The sequence below is a fragment of the Andrographis paniculata genome, unplaced genomic scaffold (genome assembly GCF_009805555.1).
Source record: "Andrographis paniculata isolate CXL003 unplaced genomic scaffold, ASM980555v1 Contig37END, whole genome shotgun sequence".
Taxonomy (NCBI): domain Eukaryota; kingdom Viridiplantae; phylum Streptophyta; class Magnoliopsida; order Lamiales; family Acanthaceae; genus Andrographis; species Andrographis paniculata.
The window spans coordinates 4,901,661-4,922,489 of record NW_026137570.1 but is presented as its reverse complement, the minus strand read 5'-3'; the positions used below and the strand labels follow the sequence as shown (position 1 = coordinate 4,922,489).

Here is a 20,829-nt window from a genome sequence, read left to right as displayed (position 1 = left end):
AACCTGTGATTAAGAGGTCGGACAAGGAGAGGACGGACGAAAAAGGGAAAACAATATGTACTCAGGTCAGGCGGCATATAGGTCGGGCAAAAGGAAGTCGGGCAAAAAGGAGACGATCGATACAGAGGTTGGACAAAGTGTAAGGCATGCGAAAAGAGACGTAGCAGTGGATATGCAGGTCGGGCGAGAAGCAGTTTTAAAGTGGTTAGAAGAAGTTATGACTGGCGAGCGGATTTGGAGGCACGACCTAGACGTGGCGGTTGATATGGGTTTTAAATAGGTCATTTCACGACTTTGAGAAACTATCTTCAATCGACATCAAATTCAGTGAATTGCTTTTGGGGATTACATTTACTTTTTCAGTCTGTAATATTTATTTTTCCTAGTTTTCGTACGGTATTTAGAGATTCTTAATCTCAGACATTTATTTTATCAAATTCGAAGAATATTTTCTATTTTCGGATTTTACTTTTTATTTGTTGAAAATCGCATCAACAATTATATTATATTCTAAAATTGAAGGAAGATGATTTATAATTCAATTCTATCATTTATTATTTGAATATATGTTGATCAATTATTTAATATGTATATTTTTTTTGACACAAATAATCAAAACAATTATTATTATTGATTGAATATACAAAACAAATAGGTTTAATAATATTATTGTATATAAAAATTAATTAAATAGTAAATAAAATAATTCTTGTAAAATAAAATATCATTAAGTTCTCGTTTAAGAAAAATATAGTAAAAAAATTCAAAAAAAAAAGAAAAAGAAAAAAGAAACAGCAATAAATTTATAATGAATATAAATTTATCAAAATTATATTAAAAATAATAAATTATTAGGAATATGTACTAAATAAAAAAATAACCAATTAAATCACACTACCAATCAAAATAAATATAAAATTGAGCAAAATTCTTGAGCAATTTAAATTTAAATTAATTAAAATTATATACTATTATACAATATTTATTTTTTAGATATACTAATACACATGAATATTAAAATTATATTTTTAATAAACAATAAAATTAAATTTTAAAATATTTTAAAATATACATATAAATAGTTTTTAGTAATAATAGTTAAAAATATGTATTTAATAATATATATATATATATATACATATATTGGCCCACATTAACAACCAATTAAATATAACAATCAATCAAAAAATGAAAAAAAAATTCAAAAACCTTCAAATTTCTTGTTTTACACTTACTTGAGATCTACAGTGAGCTCTTATAAACTATATTCTATATATTATAAATTTTTAATTCTGAAATTTTTCTGAAATTTTATATTTTTTTTATTTTACAGTTTTTTATCATAATTTTTATATGATAATGGGGTATATAATTTTTCAGTTTCTTTAGTGTCAGTGGATATATATATACTTTTTTAATTTTATAAAATTTATTTTTAATTTTTTATTATTTTTTTGTTTTTTTAAAAATTCATATTCTCTTTTTTTTTTTTTTCATATTTCTCAACAAAATTTACTTTTATATTTATTTTGATTTAAAAAAAGACAAAGATAAAGATGCAGAAGGAGTATGAATTTACCGTTTTAATTTTTTTTTTTGAAGTTAAAAAAAATTCATTAGTTCAATAGATTATATTTTATAATTATTTCATTTGATATGTATAAATTTTTATATCAATTCCTGAATCATTCAAATATGTATCATTATTATATGATTTTTTTCTAGATTTGTTTCATCATTTTTATATAATTTTTTTCCTTTTTTTTATCTTACTATTTTGGAGAAGATATATAATCACAATATTTATTTTTATACTTTTTTATAGTGTATAAATAATTTAATATGATATTTATTTATATTTTGCAAGATCTTATTTATTTTACTGTTATTTTCTTTTGGTAAATTTAATAATATTTATAATTGATAATCTTTAAATTATTTAAATCTCATTTTCTATTCTTATATTAGTTTTTTTTTATGAATTTTTTATCGTATCGATTTTCAAAAGATATTAAATTTGATAGTATTAAAATATACTCCTCCGGTCCCGACAAGATGCAATATTTTGTTTAGGCACGAGAATTTATGTAGTATAATTAGTTATTTAAATAGTGCGTATTATTATTTAATGATTTAAAAAAAATTAAAATATGTATTTGAATATTTTAAACATTATATATCTTAATAAAATATATATACAATATGATACTATATTTTAGAGAATAAAATTTTATTAATACAAATAAAAAAATTATATATTTATTTATCATTACCATAAATTAGTTTTGAAAAAAAATAGAGAGTTTGGATTTTGAGTAGGTTAAAATATTATAAATTTAATTAAATTGATTTATATATTTGTGGACCCATGAAGTATTATTTTATTGATTTGTATTTAATATGTAAATTTATTGGCACCTCTTATATATGATGTATAGTATATTCAATTAATATATATTTTAATAATTTTTAAAAAAATTTAGTCAATTTTCAAAATTTTAAATGATTTGTTTTTTTAATATAATATTTTTATTTATAAGTTAATGTCTAATTTTATTTAAAAGTGATAAGTTTGAATAATTATAGTTGATATTTCAGTGACTATAAATACTAATTATTGAATTATATTACTTTTTGTTTATTTATTAAATTTGTAATAAAAAATTAAGATAAATGATTATCTATTAGTTTAAAAAAATAATAAAAATTAAAGATTTTTAAAACAATTTCTCTATGTTACTTAGCAGTTTATCTAATTTGTATAAATAATTTAATTATGTTATATATTTTTTAATATAATTATTATATTAAAAATTATTACATAATTATTGTACAAATATGCTAATTTTATAACTATTTTTTTCAACTTATAATTTTAATTTTTTTTATAATATGAATGTTAAATTTTTCCATATTATTGGACGAATTGACCATATTGATATTCAAAAATTTGAAGTGAAACTAATTTTACAAAGATTGTATGTTTATATAACTATAAATACATCGTAATTTTTTTTTATTTATATTTTATATATAGTCTTTAATGTAGATATACCCTCTCGACACTCATATCACCATCCATGGAATCGACGACGTGCTCGACCCTTCCTTCGCCGCCAGGTGCAGTGCCTCCGAAAATTCCGATGTCCACGTCAATCGGACTTTCCGCTACACAAGCTTCAGCATGGTGGCGGCGACTACGGGGCCATCATTAGATCGGAGATGCTGTCGCGACTATCGCTTACAATTTTTTCGATTTTCGATCGAAATTTGTTTTTGAAATCTGGTGGTTTTCGAATCGATTTTCATCACAACGTTGTCCCAATACGACACTGTATTGCAAATCTCACCATTGGGATGAAGCTTATTACTCTTGCTGAAAACAGAACCCTCGATCATCCGCTGGAACATTTCTTGAATCGAAGTCGAGTTCCCGAAGAACATCAACGGAATGTGGCACACTGTCGACTTTATGTTGTTTGGGTTCCACTCCACAAAGTACGATGAGTTCTTGTTCTGCACAATCAACATTTTCTCATCGACCTCCTTCGTGCGCATTTTGCCGTGGAACATGGTAGAGGCGGTTAGGTACCGCCATGGCTAGAAATAACTGTCCTGCGAATTTCAAGCAACATGTCAGACACATATTTATTTTAAACACGCCCGTGTTTGTAAAAATACAAAAATATTTTATTAGATTGATATAACACAGCCGTGTTATAATTAACATGGACGTGTTTGTTTCAAATCACATGCCATGTCAGTCATTCCGTTGAAATTTTAACGGTACGACTAAAAATGATTATTTATTTTTTTGTATGAGATTAGTTTTGGTAATTAATTTTGAATGGAACCAAAAATTAAAAAAAATGAATTTGATTGAGACCAATATTGATTTTTGCTCTTTATTTTTTTTGTATGGAATCAATTTTGATAATTATTTTTGAATTAGACAAAAATTGAAAAAATAGGTTTGATTGGGATCAAAATTAATTTTTACTCAAAATTTAATTATAAATATATTATTATTATTATTGTAAATTACACATTTGCCCTAATTACTACATTTCACATCCACAATCCACGGCCGCCGCAGACCGCACCACCAGCGAGCAGGTTCTCCGCTTTCTCCTTCCTCTTCTTCTTCCCCAATTCTGTGCTCCTCCTTCTCCTCCTTATTCTCTCCCCATCCTCCTCCTTCTTCTTCTTCTTCACCTACAGGTCCTTCACTGCTCCCCTGCGCCTGCGCCCTGACGGCCAGATTAAAAAAATATATATATATATATATATATGTATATAATAGATGTCGAACCGCCGGTTCAAATACGGTTCGAACTGGCGGTTTGGCACCGAATGAGCAACTTTATTCTAAAATCCCTACGTTTTATTTGCTCTGAAGAACGCAAACAATCCCAAAAATAACCTAAACCACAACCTGCGCCGCGCGCCTACCCTTTCCCTTTCTTCTTCTTCTTCTTCTTCTTCTTCCATCGTCCGTCCATCCCGCTGCTGCAACCGCCGGAGACTTTCAGGTGTGCTTGTTTATTTTATTTTATTTTATTCTTTCTTCTATTTACTCATCTCTCTTCACCGCTTCGGCGTGGACTCGTCCGTTCGCCATTCTCCTTTCCATCCAGTCTCGTGTTGTAGTTAGTTGTCCACCCCCTCAAAAAAATAAATAAATAAAAAGAGAACAAACACACACAAGATACAGCTGCATCATAATTGTAAGTTCAGCCCCGCCCATCGTTTTTAATCTTTTATGACTAAAAGAAAAACAAGCTTGTAAAAATATTCAAGCATTTACGGCTATTACAATTTTAACGGCTTTTTGTTGTTTTTCTGTTTCAATTTAAGCTTGTTGTTTTATGGCTAAAGGAGAAGCAAGTGAGCATCTTGTATGGTAGTGACCGGGCTCTGACTCGCCCGTTGCCTTCCCTGTTCGTGTAATAGGTTGAATGTTCAACGTTTACATTTTTTATTCAAGATTAAGGGGCTCGGGGTTTGCATTCTTGAATTGGAATTTTGCACTTTCTAATTAATTGGCCTTGAAGTTTGTCCAAAACTCCCCAATTGATCGGAGATGAGAGATTTCCCAGTTTTTAGATGCGATGTATAAAGATCCCTATCCCTGTAAAGGGTTTATTTCGTTCCCTAATTCCCTAACCTTCTGAGGAAGGTGCCCCTAAGTTTTCTTTGCAATCTTTGTTGAAGGAATTATGTGTTGCATAATGCTTTATCTTATACATTGTCATTTCCTGTGCTATTTCAGCTTGACCGGCAACTTAAAGGTTGAACATCCTGAACATGGAGATTAAGTTAGATGGAGCAGACAGTTCCTTGATTTTGATTAAGCAAGGCGCTGAGGCTGTAAGTTGAGTTATGAGCTTCACATTGTTGTCAAAATGAACATTCTAGGCTTGCTGAAATAAACTTTTTTTACCTTGTTTTTGCATTATCTACACAGTTAGAAAATGGAGAATTGTTGAGAGAAACCGGCACGAGCAGTCCAGATTTGTTTAGATGTATACAAATTAACAGTATAGTGAATCGCCTTTCTACTAACTACTAGTGCTCTTGCATTTATTGTGATCCAGAGGGTGTTCGAGTCAACTTTTGTTGGTAGAAGGTCCATTGTTAAGGAACGATTTTCTAAAAAATACAGGCATCCGACTTTGGACGTAAAGCTCACGGCCAAACGTCTGAATGCAGTAAGTGTTGGTTATCGAGAATAATAATTAATGAGCTGGTGTTAAGTACTTTTCTGTTGGCTTGATTTTTAATGAATTCTGCAACAGGAAGCTAGGTGCATGACAAAGGCTAGAAAGCTCGGAGTTTCTACTCCAGTGCTCTATGCCGTAGATCCTCTGTTGCACACTTTAACATTTGAGTTTGTTGAGGGTGGTTCAGTGAAAGACATATTCCTCGACTTTGGATTGCACGGTATTGTTGAAGAACGATTAGATGATATTGCAAAACAAATTGGTGATGCAATTGGAAAGCTGCACGATGGCGGGCTGATCCATGGAGATTTGACAACATCAAACATGCTAATAAAAAAGGATACCAATCAACTGGTGGGCCGCCATTTTATTCGATATTAAGTTCTAGAGTGATTGACTTGTGACATCCATCCTTGAGGATTAACTGCTGCTGTATTTTACCCATTTTATCAAAGGTACTCATTGATTTTGGACTAAGCTTCACTTCAACCCTACCCGAAGATAAAGCTGTTGATCTGTATGTTCTTGAACGGGCATTGCTATCTATGCACTCCTCATGTGGAAATGTGGTGAGCTGCCATTTTAATCCAATTTATCAGTTAGTTTATCTTGTGTATTCTACGACTACGAGAGCAATACCTTTGATAGTTTTTGTTTTTGGAACTGTTATAGATGGATAGGATCCTTTCTGCTTACAAGAAATCCTCGAAACAGTGGAGCTCAACGTTGAACAAGCTAGCACAGGGTATGCACCCACCCTTCACTCGCTCTGGATATTTTAGATATATCTTGCTGTCTTAAAATTAGTTTTATTTTTGTTTTTTTATTTTATTTTATTTTTATATTTATGATGCCTCCCAGTTCGACAAAGAGGGAGAAAGCGCACAATGGTTGGATGAACCCATCAACTGTCTACCATGCCACTAGGTAAAGCTTTACTTGCAGTTTTTATAGGTGACTTATGTCTTCATTAAATATTAACTCTCTATGTGCTGAATAGTATCACAAAATCAGTTCTTTATTCGATTGTTTCCAATTTCCAGGTTGGGTGATTAAGGCTTTGTAGTCCTGTTAATGTCAATTCTTTTGTTGAGTTTCCAATTTTAATTGATTTATTTGATAATATGCCAAATGCCACAAACTGTTCTCATTGCCGTATAAACTTGTTTGTCTAAAAAAAACAATTCACGAAGGGTGTGTTTATTACTTGGGATAAGTTGGGATTATTTAATTCCAGTGTATTCGTGAACATGCGATATTAAATTGATTCATCACATTTTATAAATGCCCCCTTCCTCCCGTAAGAGTAGAGCTTGGCTCGTTAAAAATTCGAGAAAAAATAGTAGTTCGAGCTCAGCTTGTTAGGCTTAAATTCAAGCTCGAGCTCGACTCGTAAGGCTACTCAAGTTTGAGTTCAACTCGGATTTTGTACATATTCTATACGTTTTTTAATATATAAATTAAATACATCCATTTTTATTCATAATTTATTAAAATAAAATATTCAACTTATATTAAAAAATATAAATTTTGATATAAAAAAATTATATTGTATTAATATATAAAATAATAGTATATAAATATCATCAATAAGGAGCTAAATAATAGTTTTTGAGCTCGAGCTCGGCTCCTTTATCCTGTAAAAGGAGTCGAGTCGAGTAGGACTGTTAAAGAGCCGGGTCGCGTCGGGTTTGCTTGCGAGCTATTCGGTTCATTCAACTGATGAATCTAAAAGTAAATCCATGTGGTTGGTTAACATAATAACATTGCAGATTTTGTGCTTTTCTGTTGATTAATTTCACTGTGCAGACACACCAGAAGAAATCTGAAGAAGGGGTAGGGTGGGGTGGATCCACCTTCTTGTATTAGAATAAGAGTAGTGTACTGTAATGGATTCGAACAATATGATATTGTGGTTATAAATTATGTGAAGCAGCAGATAGATGATTTTGGGCTTGTTTGTGTCTTTGTGTTTGATGATTTGAGACAGGGAATATATTTTATTGGATTTGGGTACGACACTGGCGTTTGAATATTTTCACTTTGTTTATACTCTCAAATTTATCATTTTTGTATACTTTTTAAACAATGCAACTTACTTTTTTATTTTTTAATATAAATTTTGCTTTCTATAAAATACTTCTTTTCTTCCCTTCTCTATTTTTTTTTAAAAATATAATTATACATTTTAATTATAATTTAAAATTTAAAATTTAAAATTTTTATTATTTTAATTTAAATTATTTAGTTATTTTTATTATATAATAATTATATTTATTTATTATACTTTTTAATTATTTATTAATAATTATTTATTTTGTATCTGCATAAATAACACTAAAAATGGGATGGAGGAAGTACTATAATATGTATTTTAATTTATTTTTAACCAAATTAAATCATATTTTAAAGTTTTAAGCAAACAATGCTCTTGTTGTTATAAACCACGCAGCACTTACGATGACAGAACGTAGATGCTTTACGATCATTCATTTACCGACTCACGCATCTATAAATATATATGTGCTCTAGGCAATGAAAATATAATTTACAATCATTCCCTTGTCTCTCTCTGCATTAATTGTTCCCCTCCCCTCTGCATTAATTGTTTGCTTTCAAATACATTCAATATAATATAATTACTACTCTTACACATATATTTATATACATATAAACATATATCCGTACACACACAAACAAATATATATATATATATATACATTTAATACTTACCCAATAATTATATTATATTATTATTATTATTATATAACACGTTATCAGCACGAAAGTTCTTATCTATTTTATTTTTGGTAAATTTTATTTTTATACTATCTATATTATTTTTTTTCCAAACTATGAAAAACCTTGCAAAATTTTCTTTTAAACCTTTGTCTATTACCGGTAATAATTTTCTGACTTGGTCCCTGGATGTAGAAATGCATCTGGTTTCTATCGGCCTTGTTCATACAATTGCCACAGTGAAAATACGGCTACAAGCCAAGATCGGGCTAAGGCTATTATTTTCATCCGTCATCATTTAGACATTCCTCTAAAGTCTGAATATTTGACGGTGAAAGATCCACTTGATTTGTGGAATGAATTGAGAGAGAGACACTTGAAATATATCACTCTCCCCAAAGGCCGACATGATTGGCTTAACCTGCGATTGCAGGATTTTAAAACTGTTACAGAGTATAACTCTGCTATCCATCAGATTACATCTCAGTTAAAACTCTGTGGAGAAAATGTTACTGAGAATGATAAATTGGAGAAGACTCTCTCTACCTGTCATGCTTCCAATGTTGTGCTGCAACAACAATATTGCGAGAAAAATTTTCAAAAGTACTCACAGCTCATTGCATGCCTTTTATTAGCTGAGCAAAATAATGAGTTACTGATGAAAAATCATCAGTCCCGGCCCACTGGTTCCAGTCCGTTCCCTAAAGCGAACGTGACATTTTCTGAACGAGGCCGAGGACGTGGTAGAGGCCGTGGACGTGGTCACAGTCGTGAGAGTCAACGCGGTCGATATACCCCTTACAATCGCCGCAGTTTTGACATTAACATGATGCAGAGTAAATCCCAACATGGGGATATAGCCGAAAAGGCTAAACTGAGAAAGAGGCAAATCGGCAGTTGTAATCGGTGTGGCATTGAAGGCCATTGGGCCAATACCTGCAGAACAGCCAAACACCTAGCCGATCTTTATCAAGCCTCACTGCAGAAAAAGAGGAAGGAGGTCGAGACTAATCACATTGATAACGATAACGACCCCGATGATGATCTTTTGGATTACGACACAACGCATCTTGATATAGCGGATTTTGTCGTAGATCCAGCAAACTCCTAGTGATAAACATATTATGTCATTTTATATTATGTTTTGTAATATTTAAATTATTGCATATTACCTTTTTGTAATGCATTTTGTAATATTTATATATGCCTTTATTAATACTGCGTTATTTATATTTGAAGGTTAAATGGATGCCAAACAAAATGATGCAAATATGTGTTTCATTGACAGTGCAACGACACATACTATATTGAAACACGAAAAATATTTCTTCCATTTGAAAAATGAAAGAATGAATGTCAATACAATAAGTGGCAGTACGAAATTAATTGAAGGCTCTGGAGAAGCCATTATATTTCTCCCCGCGGGGACGAAAATTGTGATATAGTATGCACTGTTGGCCACTAAAGCTCGAAGAAATTTACTGAACTTTCAGGACATTCGGAAAAATGGTTATCACATTGAAACTATGAGAGATACCGATGGTGAATTTTTCTTGATCACCAATATCATTGATAAAAGGAAATGCATCATTGAGAGATTACCATCACTCTCTACTGGCTTATATTATGCCAGATTAGGTGTTGTTAAAACACACCTCACGGTAGATCAAAGGACTACCGATTTTCAAATATGGCATGATCGCGTTGGGCATCCTGGCAGTATAATGATGAGGCGAATAATTGAGAATTCGCATGGCCATTCATTAAAAGGTCAAAAAATGTTAAACTCAAATGAGTTAACATGTGTTGCCTGCACTCAGGGAAAATTGATAACCAGGCCATCGCCAGCTAAAGTAGGTATTGAATCACCTACATTTTTGGAAAGAATACACGGGGATATATGTGGACCAATAGACCCACCGTGTGGGCCATTTAAATATTTTATGGTGCTTATTGATGCATCTACGAGATGGTCCCATGTTTGTTTATTATCTACTCGCAATATGGCATTTGCGAGATTGCTTGCCCAAATTATTAAATAACGGGCACAATTCCCCGATAATCCAATTAAGACTATACGTCTGGATAATTGGAATTAATGTAGAGCACCCAGTTGCTCATGTTCATACACAAAATGGTCTGGCAAAATCACTTATTAAAAGATTGCAATTGATTTCTAGACCATTACTGATGAGGTCTATGTTGCCCGTTTCAGCTTGGGGGCATGCAATCTTACACGCAGGAACACTCATAAGAATGAGGCCGACAAGCTATCATAGCTACTCCCCGATGCAATTAGTATTTGGTCACGAACCAAATATATTTCATCTACGTATTTTTTGCTGTGCTGTTTATGTTCCTATTCCACCCCTCAAACGTACAAAAATGGGTCATCAACGTAGATTGAGCATTTATGTCGGATATGAATCGCCGTCAATTATAAAATATCTTGAACCTATGACGGGCGATTTATTCACTACAAGATTTGCAGATTGTCATTTTGACGAATCATATTTTCCGACATTAGGGGGAGACAAAAACGAACCGAAAAGGGATATTAATTGGAAAATCCCATTGAATTTTTATGATCCTCGTACAAAGCAGTGTGAACTAGAAGTTCAACGCATTATACATTTGCAAAATATTGCAAATCAGTTACCGGATGCATTCAATGACTCAAGCAAAGTCACTCGATTATATATCCAAGCTGCTAATGCTCCGGCTAAAATAATTGTCCCTGATGGACAAATTACAAGTGCTAATGAATCAGCGATACGCTTAAAGCGTGGTAGACCACTCGGTTCCAAAGACAAACATTCTCGAAAGAAAAGAGGAATTAATGATGATAATTATGAAAATATCAGGAATGACATTAATAAACCTCAATATAACGAGGAAGTCAACCCTGAAATAATTGCTCAAGAAGAGCACGATCTTGAAGAACATGATGAGATTATTGAAAACTCAATTAACTATGTTACTTCAAGAAAATGTTGGAACCGTAAAGAGGCAATTATTGATAATGCATTCGCATACAGTTTAGCACTTGATATAATGGAAGAAAACGAGGATCCAAAGCCAAAATCGGTTCATGAATGTCGGCAAAGAAATGACTGGCCTAAATGGAAACATGCGATTCAATCAGAGCTTGACTCATTAAACAAAAGAGAGGTCTTTGGACCAATTGTTCAAACACCAGATGGTATAAAACCAGTTGGATACAAATGGGTGTTTGTACGAAAAAGAAATGAGCATAATGAAATTGTGAGATATAAAGCCCGTGTTGTAGCTCAGGGATTCTCACAAAGACCTGGAGTAGATTTTGATGAAACATACTCTCCGGTTGTCGATGGAATAACATTTAGATACCTTGTGAGCCTAGCAGTGCAAGAAAAGCTCGACATGCGTCTTTTAGACGTAGTTATTGCATATCTTTATGGCTCATTGGATACTGATATTTATATGAAAGTCCCTGAGGGATTAAATATGCCTGAAGCATACAAATTAAACCCAAGGGAATCATATTCCATCAAATTGAAAAAGTCATTGTATGGATTTAAACAATCAGGGCGAATGTGGTATAACCGTCTGAGCGAATGTTTAATAAAATAAGGTTATACTAATAATCCAATATGCCCATGCGTCTTTATAAAGAAAAATGAATCAAATTTTGTCATTATTGCTATATATGTTGATGATCTTAATTTAATTGGAACTCCAGAAGAGATCCAAATTGCAGTTAAATATCTTAATAAAGAATTTGAGATCAAAGATTTTGGAAAGACAAAATATTGTCTGAGATTACAAGTGGATCATGTGAATAACGAAATATTTATTCATCAATCCACATATACCCAGAAGGTATTAAAGCAATTTTACATGGATAAATCTCACTATCTGAGTACACCAATGGTGGTAAGATCTCTTGATCCCAGTAAAGATCCAATTAGGCCAAGAGAAGAAATGGAAGAAATACTTGGCCCCGAGGTACCATATCTAAGCGCTATTGGCGCATTAATGTACCTTGCAAATTGTACCAGACCAGATATATCTTTTTCAGTAAATCTACTGGTCAGGTTTAGCGCATCCCCCACAAAACGCCATTGGAATGGTATCAAACACATTTTCCGTTATCTTTAGGGGACTCATGACCTCGGATTATTTTATTCGAGTGAATCTCGAAATGAATTAACTGGTTATGCTGATGCTGGTTATTTGTCTGATCCGCACAAAGCAAAATCTCAAACTGGCTATTTATTTACTTGTGGTGGAACCGCGATCTCTTGGAGATCCGCTAAACAGACGATAACAGCTACTTCTTCAAACCATGCTGAGGTTTTAGCGATTCACGAAGCCAGTCGTGAATGCGTTTGGTTGAGGTCCATGACTCACCATATTCAGAAGAATTGTGGCTTGATTACCGATTGATATATTACCTCCTACAATATTATTTGAAGATAATGCAGCTTGTATAGCTCAATTAAAGGGAGGATATATTAAAGGCGATCGGACAAAGCACATATCTCCGAAATTCTTTTTCACTCACGATCTTAAAAAAAGTGGTGAAATTAATGTGCAACAAATTCGATCGTCTGAAAATTTTGCAGATTTATTTACGAAGGCGCTACCGACTGCAACATTCAACAAACTGGTGCAAGGAATTGGAATGCGTCGGATGAAAGACATCAAATAAAGTCCAAAACAAGGGGAGCACATTAATACAAGAATGATGTACTCTTTTTCATTCACTATGATTTTTTCCCACAGGGTTTTTTCATAGTAAGATTTTAACGAGGCACATTCTTTGTATAAAGCATCAAAGTGGGAGTGTTATAAACCACGCAGCACTTACGTCGACAGAACGTGGATGCTTTACGATCATTCATTTACCGACTCACGCATCTATAAATATGTGTGTGCTCTAGGCAATGAAAATATAATTTACAATCATTTCCCTTGCCCCTCTCTCTCTGCATTAATTGTCCCCTTCACCTCTAAGTTTGCTTTCAAATACATTCAATATAATATAATTACTACTCTTACACATATATTTATATACATATAAGTATACATCCGTACACACACAAACAAATATATATATATACATTTAGTACTTACCCAATAATTATATTATATTATATTATTATTATTATTATTATTATTATTATTATTATTATATAGCACTTGTTTACTTGCTTCTGTTTTTTTTTTTTTTGATTTTTAATTATTTTTTGAAATTATTCATTAAATACGAGTATATTTTTTTTAAAATAATCAATTTCAATATTATCTAAAAAATTAATATTTGATGTGATATTTTGTAAAAAAAAATGTATCTGATATAATATATTAAAAGTGCTGGTGTTTTGGTTAATATTATAGGTTGAACAACGTATAGACAGATGCAACTTAATTTGTTTTAGCCTAATTAAACAAATAGATAATTCAAAATTGATCAGACCGATGGAGATTCAACAAAATTGATCGAAAAAAGTTTGTCGATCCTCCAAATTTATGCGCTGAATCCGTAATTCGATTATAACAAAATTGATTCAATGTGGATGATGCAACAAGAAAGTTGCTGAGAATATGTTAAAGAATATTCTTAAAGGAAAAAAAAAACAAAAAAAAAATTGAAGATAAAAGGTGATTACAAAGAAGAAAAAATCTATAGAACTATATAGTAGGCTTTTTTGGATAGAACACTCAATCTATTCTACCATGCCTATATAATTCATTCCCTTTAGTATAACTTCAGATGTTCATTGTATATCAGATATTATGTGAGGGTGATGAGGATATGTTTGGATTGGGATGTATGTAGTCAAGAAATTGGGTGGGTTGAAATCCTCTGCATATGCATGCAGTGCAGCTGAATTAGACTTTCTGTTTCATCATTACACAAACCATCTTAGACGCTTATGTAAGTCTGTTTATGTATTATAAATCCATGATTGTTGTTGTTTAGTTTTAAATGAAGTTGGGTCCAAGTTAATATTTTTTAAAAAATTTGAATAATAACAAAATTTTGAAAGTGTTGTATATCAATTTTAAAAACATAATCAATTTTTTAGGGCGGGGCGGAATTAATTTTATTATTATATAGTTAATTTGGGTTGGTTAAAGGTGAAGGAGATTGGAGTGGATCCTCGTCATTCTGGGCCCAACCGATAAGTAAATGATCTGAGACAGATAGATACCTCATACCTATGGAGCATGCAGGTGCAGCTTGTGAGTAGGCAAAAGTGAAATCATAATCGAGCTTTCTAAGTTATAATTTTGGTTTCGATGGTTCTAACTTGTTTTTATTTTGCAAATTTTATTGTTGTATCCTAAATTCAGATATTTAATTTCCAGACGACCTAAGCAAGAGTGAACGGATTCCTTAAGGTACTCCAAAGAATAAATTGTTTCAAGTCTAAGGATTTGGTAATTAAAATGATCGAAATGGAAATTCACTGAAGAAAAATCCTACTAATTGACTCAAATCGAATTGTAAACCAAGAAACATAAACGGAATATGTAAATACAAAAACCAAAGAAAATGAAATTAAAGGAAGATCAGTGTGTGTTTACTTGTGAAACTTTGATTATAATTTTACTATTTTAATAATTTTTTTCCCTCTAAAAATATCAAATCAAACACCTATTTTTCATTTATTATCTTTCCCTAAAATTTAATTTTTATATTCAAAACATCACATCAAACAAATATTTAAATTCAAAATTTTACCATTCAAAACCCAAAATCAAAATCTCATAAATATACAGTGTTGTTTGGTATGTTTGTGGTGTGTTCGATTGATTGCCTTATTCATTCCCTTCCTTCTTGGCTTTTAACCTTCCACTATCAATAAGCACCTCTAAGCCTCTTATTTGTAATATCCATAACTTTCATAATCTACAATTCCTACACATTTTCAACTATCCCTCGGTTTCTTAACTTTCCATCTGGAATCAATTATTCATTTATAATATTAATACTTTATATATATATATAACTCTATCCTTGAATAAAATATGCTTAATTTGTAGTTTTCATAAATAAGTGATGATATCATTATCATACTAATTAAAATGTAAGAATACATTTTATTTTATTTTTTTTTAATTCACGTGGATCACAATTATTTAAAAAACAAATAAATAAACTGATTTCGAACATATAAAAAAGGCACAAAAGTCAAATTTTTTATAGTCATTCCTGATTTTCTTTTCAAATAACACCTCACTTCATAATTCTAATCACTCTTTAGTAATTAACAGAAACAAGTGACTAGCATATGCCTTAAAATATTTATTTACTATTTTATCCTTCTAAAAAAGTAACACACAGAACAAATAATTGCACGAACACATCAGACTTGTTGGTAAGTTTAATAATCTAATTATCTTTTAGTTGTTAATTGTTTTATTGGAAAGAATGTTAGCTCGTAACAGGCAAGCAGACTCAAATAGAGTCATAAAACAAGGTGATCATTTGCAGGCTGAGAATACAAGTTGTAAGACGTACCAGTAATGCCTCTACTGATTAAATACAGCTGCGATTTTCTTCCGGACAAGCTCAACACCAAGCCGAGGAGATAATCTCGGCAATGTCTCCTGCAACAGATAACTTAGACGTCAAGATGTTTATCATAACCATTCTTGAATGCAAATGACTTGGAGCTACGGCAATCCGCTCAAAAAAATTCAACCAACAGCACATCCAGGCCCCGGCAATTAAGAGTTCTACTGTACCTAACCATAGCAAAAGAATCACTACTACTTCTCCAATCGACCCAATTTTGTTTTTATTCTACAACTAAATTGCTCCTCCCTCTTCAGCTGCATTATCAATTTCAGCAGCATAACAGTAGCATAGTTCTTAGTATGATCAGTAAGATCCATTTTACCTAGAGATCTGATCCTCAACATCATTTTCTTGACTTCCACAAGAATATACACAGAAACTACTCTTTTAACATCTGTTGATGCATTCAGAACAGAAACGCCATAAAACATTTTGTATATCTCAAAACTGGTTGAGTATAAAAGATAGAAAAGTTGCACGCATTTGGGCAAGTATAGAGTTAGAAGATAGAACATTGACCTCTGTGCCATCGTCCATAACTCTAGCCAACACAGGTATTTCATACTGGTAAAGCTTCTCCCACTCTGGATTGCTAGTGATATCCCTTATCTGCAAGAATATTGAACATTGAAGCATGGTTGCTGCCAACAAGATGTTGCCAAATGTTCAATTCATTTCAACTCATCTTTTGTTGAAAAAACAGAGAAGGATTTTATCTTAGAATTTAGAGGTTCAAATCCATGTCCTTAATGAGAACATTATATCAAAAGGTGAAATTAGGGCTTGAAATTCATCACATAATTTCACATTCTCATCAATTACTAAGAAGTTTTTGATTAATATCTGTAACAACACGCTCCACTAATGCTAATAATAAAACTCAATAGCGAAGAAGCATTAAAGTCGGACCTGCAACTGGACATCCGATAGCGAATTCGAGCCGGGGAGAGCGAAGGCAGCATCGAGCTTCTCTTTCAGGCCATCGCACAAACAGCATCCAGGCTTCGAATACAGTATCAATTTCCTCGTCACTGAAGAAGACGAAGAAGAGAAAGCCGAAGTCCTAAATAGCAATAATCTAGAATTACGTTGGGGAAGAAGAATAGCTGATCGGAAATTCTGAAAAAATCGCGGCCTCATTGCCGGATTTGCAACCGAAACCCTAGCAGCCATTTTCGTCAAGCACCCTCCGATGTTCCGATTCCTTCTGCTGCAGAATCGTACTCAGAATTTGGTTAATATCTAAAATCGCATTCAAAAACTTGTACCCTTTACTTATTTTGGACAAAAATTGTGGAGCTCTGTTCTACAATCAATTGAATATCAATTTGGAACAAAAATAGTGTTTGTTTTACGTATTTTTACTAAAAAAAAAATTTATCCTTTTAATTTTGCAAATAATTATAAAAATATTTTAGTTAAATTATAAATCTCCAGGGATCAATTGTCGAAAATTATTTTTCAGCACAAGGTTGAACATTCAAAATTGTGTTGTATTAATTTATATTATTTAATTATATTTTAAATGTAATTAATATATTAATGTTTTAGTTAGTAGGCATAAGTACTGAAAAAAATAAAATCAAAGATCAGATTATAAATATATATATATATTTTCTCAGTCATTCAAATATATATAGGGTGTATTTGTCTGGAAGTTTGGATTTTAAATTGGAATTTAAATAGTAAAAATTTTGAATTTAAATAGTTGTATGATGTGATATAAATAGGTGTTGATGTGATATTTTGAATGTAAAATTGATTTTTAAGTATAATATAAAAAATGAAAAATAGATGTTTGATTTGATGTTTTGTGGGAAAAAAAATTGAATGAATAGTTGAATTTAAATCCAATCCTCCAAACAAACACACCCATACTCAATTTTCTTCTTAGAATGTCATTAAAAAATATTCTGTTTTATTTTTTAGCAAAAAATATATTATTTTTTTAATTATAAAAAACAAAATATAACAATTATTATACAATTTTTTAAAACTCATGTCGAAACATTTGAACATGCAATTAAATGGCATGGATTATTAAACAATAAATATAACTTAGAATAGAGTCATGTTAAGAGTAAAATCATACACTAGAAACAAAGCAGTGAATACGGTTGTATTGATAGTTAGTGATGACTAGTGAATTTTTTATTATATCTAATATGATTGTGTTCAAATCAACATAGTCGTATTTAGTCCGTATTAGTTCTCATGAATTTAGTTCGGTTCAAAATTGATCAAAAATTTCAATATAACAAAAGATAATTATTGTGATGGGACAAACAATTTTATTTTTTTCATTTAATATATTATATGAAGTATTTCAATCCAAAATAGATCACATCAGACAATTTTTATAAATCGAATAAAATACAATCAATCAAAATTGTATTATTTGTATAGTTTTTTAAATTTTATTTTATCTTTTAAACCACTAGTTAAGAAGAATAGATTTTAGAATTAAAAAGCTTCATTAATTAAAGTTAAGCAAAATTCAAATTCTATAATTTTTTATTATGACACAATATGATGCTTGATGAATATATATGATATATGTTAACAATATATATTATACTTATTGCAATATATTTATAATACAATATATACTATGTTGTAAAATAATATACACAACATATATTGTATTATGTAAAAAAAAATACTACTTCTTCCGTTCCAATACAATAGTCTTGTTTATCATTTTTGTCTGTTCCAAAACAATAGTTTCATTTCCATAAATAACTATATCAATATATAACTATCCTTACTTTTTCATTATTATTACATAATTGCCGCTACTTTTTACACTAATACACTCACAAGGGCAAAAAAGTCTTTTACCCATACTTTTTACCCACTATCAATCTAATATCAATATTTCTTAAATTCCGGATCAAACACAACCCAACCCAAACTATAGTTTTGGTACGGAGGAAGTATTATTTACCATTATATTATATGTTGATCTGATCAAATCAACATCATGCCGATTTGACCAGATCAGTATGAAATCCGTACCATTTCTATTAACAATCACGGGTGTGTTTGTTTGGAGGTTTGGATTTTAGATTTAGATTTTTAAAGATTTTGAAGTAAGAAATTTTAAATTGTGTTTGTTTGGGGGTTTGAATTTTGTAATGATTATGTTGAAAAAAAAAATTATTTTATTAAAAAATTAATATATTAATGTGATAGTTTAAATTAATTAAAATTTAAATATTATAAAAAAAATTATAAATAATGTGTTGATGTGTTTTTTCAACAAACAAAAAATAAAATTCAAATATATGGAAAATATCCTCAAATTTGATTAATTAGTGCTTGAGATTAGGAATCTCTAAACACTGTACGGTACATAAGAAAATTAACTAGAATTTAAAATGTTGGAAATTTAAAGTGGTGATCCCAGAATCTCTTGACTTTGTCATCGTTTGAAAATGATTGAAGATGCCCTGTCAGTTGCAAATTTTAATCCTTAAATACTCTTCAGAAACGGTATTGGAAACCGTCGTCTGAACGGTTACAACGCCTCTTTTTCAACCGTCTGCTAACCCATCTCCTGCTGACACGTGTCCTCAGCCGACCGAATTATCATTCTCACTCACTCTCAACAGTATCCAACTCTTCGGACCGACCGCAGACCTTCCGCCCTTTTGGCCCGAACGCAACTCTTCCGCCCTTTTTGGACCGTCTGCAGTCCTTACGTTTTATTGGCCCGACTGCAAACCTTCCGTCTTGTTGGTCCGACTGCAAACCTCCCGACTTGCAGACCACCCGACTTGTTTGGTCCAGCCGCAAACCTCCCGACTTACGGACCATCCGACTTGTTGGTCCAGCCGCAAATCTCCCGACTTACAGACTATCCGACTTGTTGGTCCAGCCGCAAACCTCCCGACTTACAAACCATCCGACCTGCGGACCTTCCGACCTGCGAACTTTCCGACCTGCGGACCTTCCAACTTGCGGACTTTCCGACCTGCGAACCTTCCGACCTGCGGACCTTCCGACCCGCTATTTTCTTATAAATACATCTACTTTACCTGAGTTCCCCGCAATGCCCCTCGACTAGTTCGATCATCTCAAATGTTAGGCCCATTTTTCTTTTTACCTTGGGCTTTTTAATCTAATTCTAAATTTCATACGTAACAACTTGCCCGCCGCCATTGTACTTTCAAACGTCATTTCTCAATCGCCGTTTGGAAGTTCATAAACCACAACCCCACTGAGGAATTGCCTCTGCAACTGCAATCAGTTTTTGCAACATATTGTGTCACAACACTCCCCCTTTCTTCAAAACTACTTGTGTTAATTGCAATGTCTGCAATTCCAAACCATGGCAAATCAATACATCCCTGCACTCCCCTTCGACGGATCAATCCCTGAAACCACTCTTGTGTCGACGAAAATGCTCACTCCAACTATTCGTCCATATTGCACTACTCCTGAAGACTCCAACCGAATGAGAGAAGTCTTGGAAGCCCGGAACCTACTAGCTGTCAACAATCCTAACTATAATGCAGTCCGCCTCCATGACAACATAAAAACTCATTTGACGGACCCCAAGGATCCATACCGCACCTGGTACCAAAGAGTAGCAGAACATTTCCAGGATCAATGGAAAAATCAACAGATCGATCAAGCCATACGTCTGTCTACTCTCCCATGTCATTTACATGAGAAAGTTCTTCTAACAATGGCGGCGTTTTGGCACCCTGAGATTTGCGCCTTTCTTCTTCCAACAGCCCCCATCGGCCCCACCCTCATGGATGTGGCCATGATCGCTCACCTGCCAAT

General features: G+C 32.1%; 3 protein-coding genes across 6 annotated transcripts; 2 read left to right on the top strand and 1 right to left on the bottom strand.

Annotated features, from left to right (window-relative positions):
* The first annotated feature begins 4,128 nt into the window (after window positions 1–4,128).
* Window positions 4,129–7,739, top strand: LOC127250483 (uncharacterized). 4 transcript variants are annotated; one of them, XM_051273792.1, is made up of 10 exons: window positions 4,129–4,532; window positions 4,638–4,727; window positions 4,858–4,953; window positions 5,273–5,370; window positions 5,598–5,711; window positions 5,799–6,077; window positions 6,179–6,292; window positions 6,396–6,468; window positions 6,585–6,650; window positions 7,533–7,739. In XM_051273792.1, the coding sequence occupies exons 4-9, from the start codon at window positions 5,308–5,310 to the stop codon at window positions 6,620–6,622; spliced, it is 681 nt and encodes a 226-aa protein (XP_051129749.1). In that variant the 5' UTR covers window positions 4,129–4,532; window positions 4,638–4,727; window positions 4,858–4,953; window positions 5,273–5,307; the 3' UTR covers window positions 6,623–6,650; window positions 7,533–7,739. The 4 variants fall into 4 exon arrangements, with proteins under 4 accessions (XP_051129749.1, XP_051129748.1, XP_051129747.1 ...); XM_051273791.1 differs by lacking the exons at window positions 4,638–4,727; window positions 4,858–4,953 and having other exon boundaries at window positions 6,767–7,571; XM_051273790.1 differs by lacking the exons at window positions 4,638–4,727; window positions 4,858–4,953 and having other exon boundaries at window positions 4,132–4,532.
* Window positions 7,740–9,120: 1,381 nt separating this feature from the next.
* On the top strand, window positions 9,121–9,573 carry LOC127250158 (uncharacterized). The gene has a single exon (XM_051273319.1). The coding sequence runs from the start codon at window positions 9,121–9,123 to the stop codon at window positions 9,571–9,573; it is 453 nt and encodes a 150-aa protein (XP_051129276.1).
* Window positions 9,574–15,643: 6,070 nt separating this feature from the next.
* Window positions 15,644–17,334, bottom strand: LOC127250208 (uncharacterized). Its single transcript, XM_051273367.1, has 3 exons — window positions 16,945–17,334; window positions 16,555–16,644; window positions 15,644–16,064 (listed from the first exon to the last, which is right to left on the bottom strand). Exons 1-3 carry the CDS (start codon window positions 17,206–17,208, stop codon window positions 15,987–15,989), a joined length of 432 nt encoding a protein of 143 aa, XP_051129324.1. The 5' UTR covers window positions 17,209–17,334; the 3' UTR covers window positions 15,644–15,986.
* Between the last annotated feature and the right edge of the window lie 3,495 nt (window positions 17,335–20,829).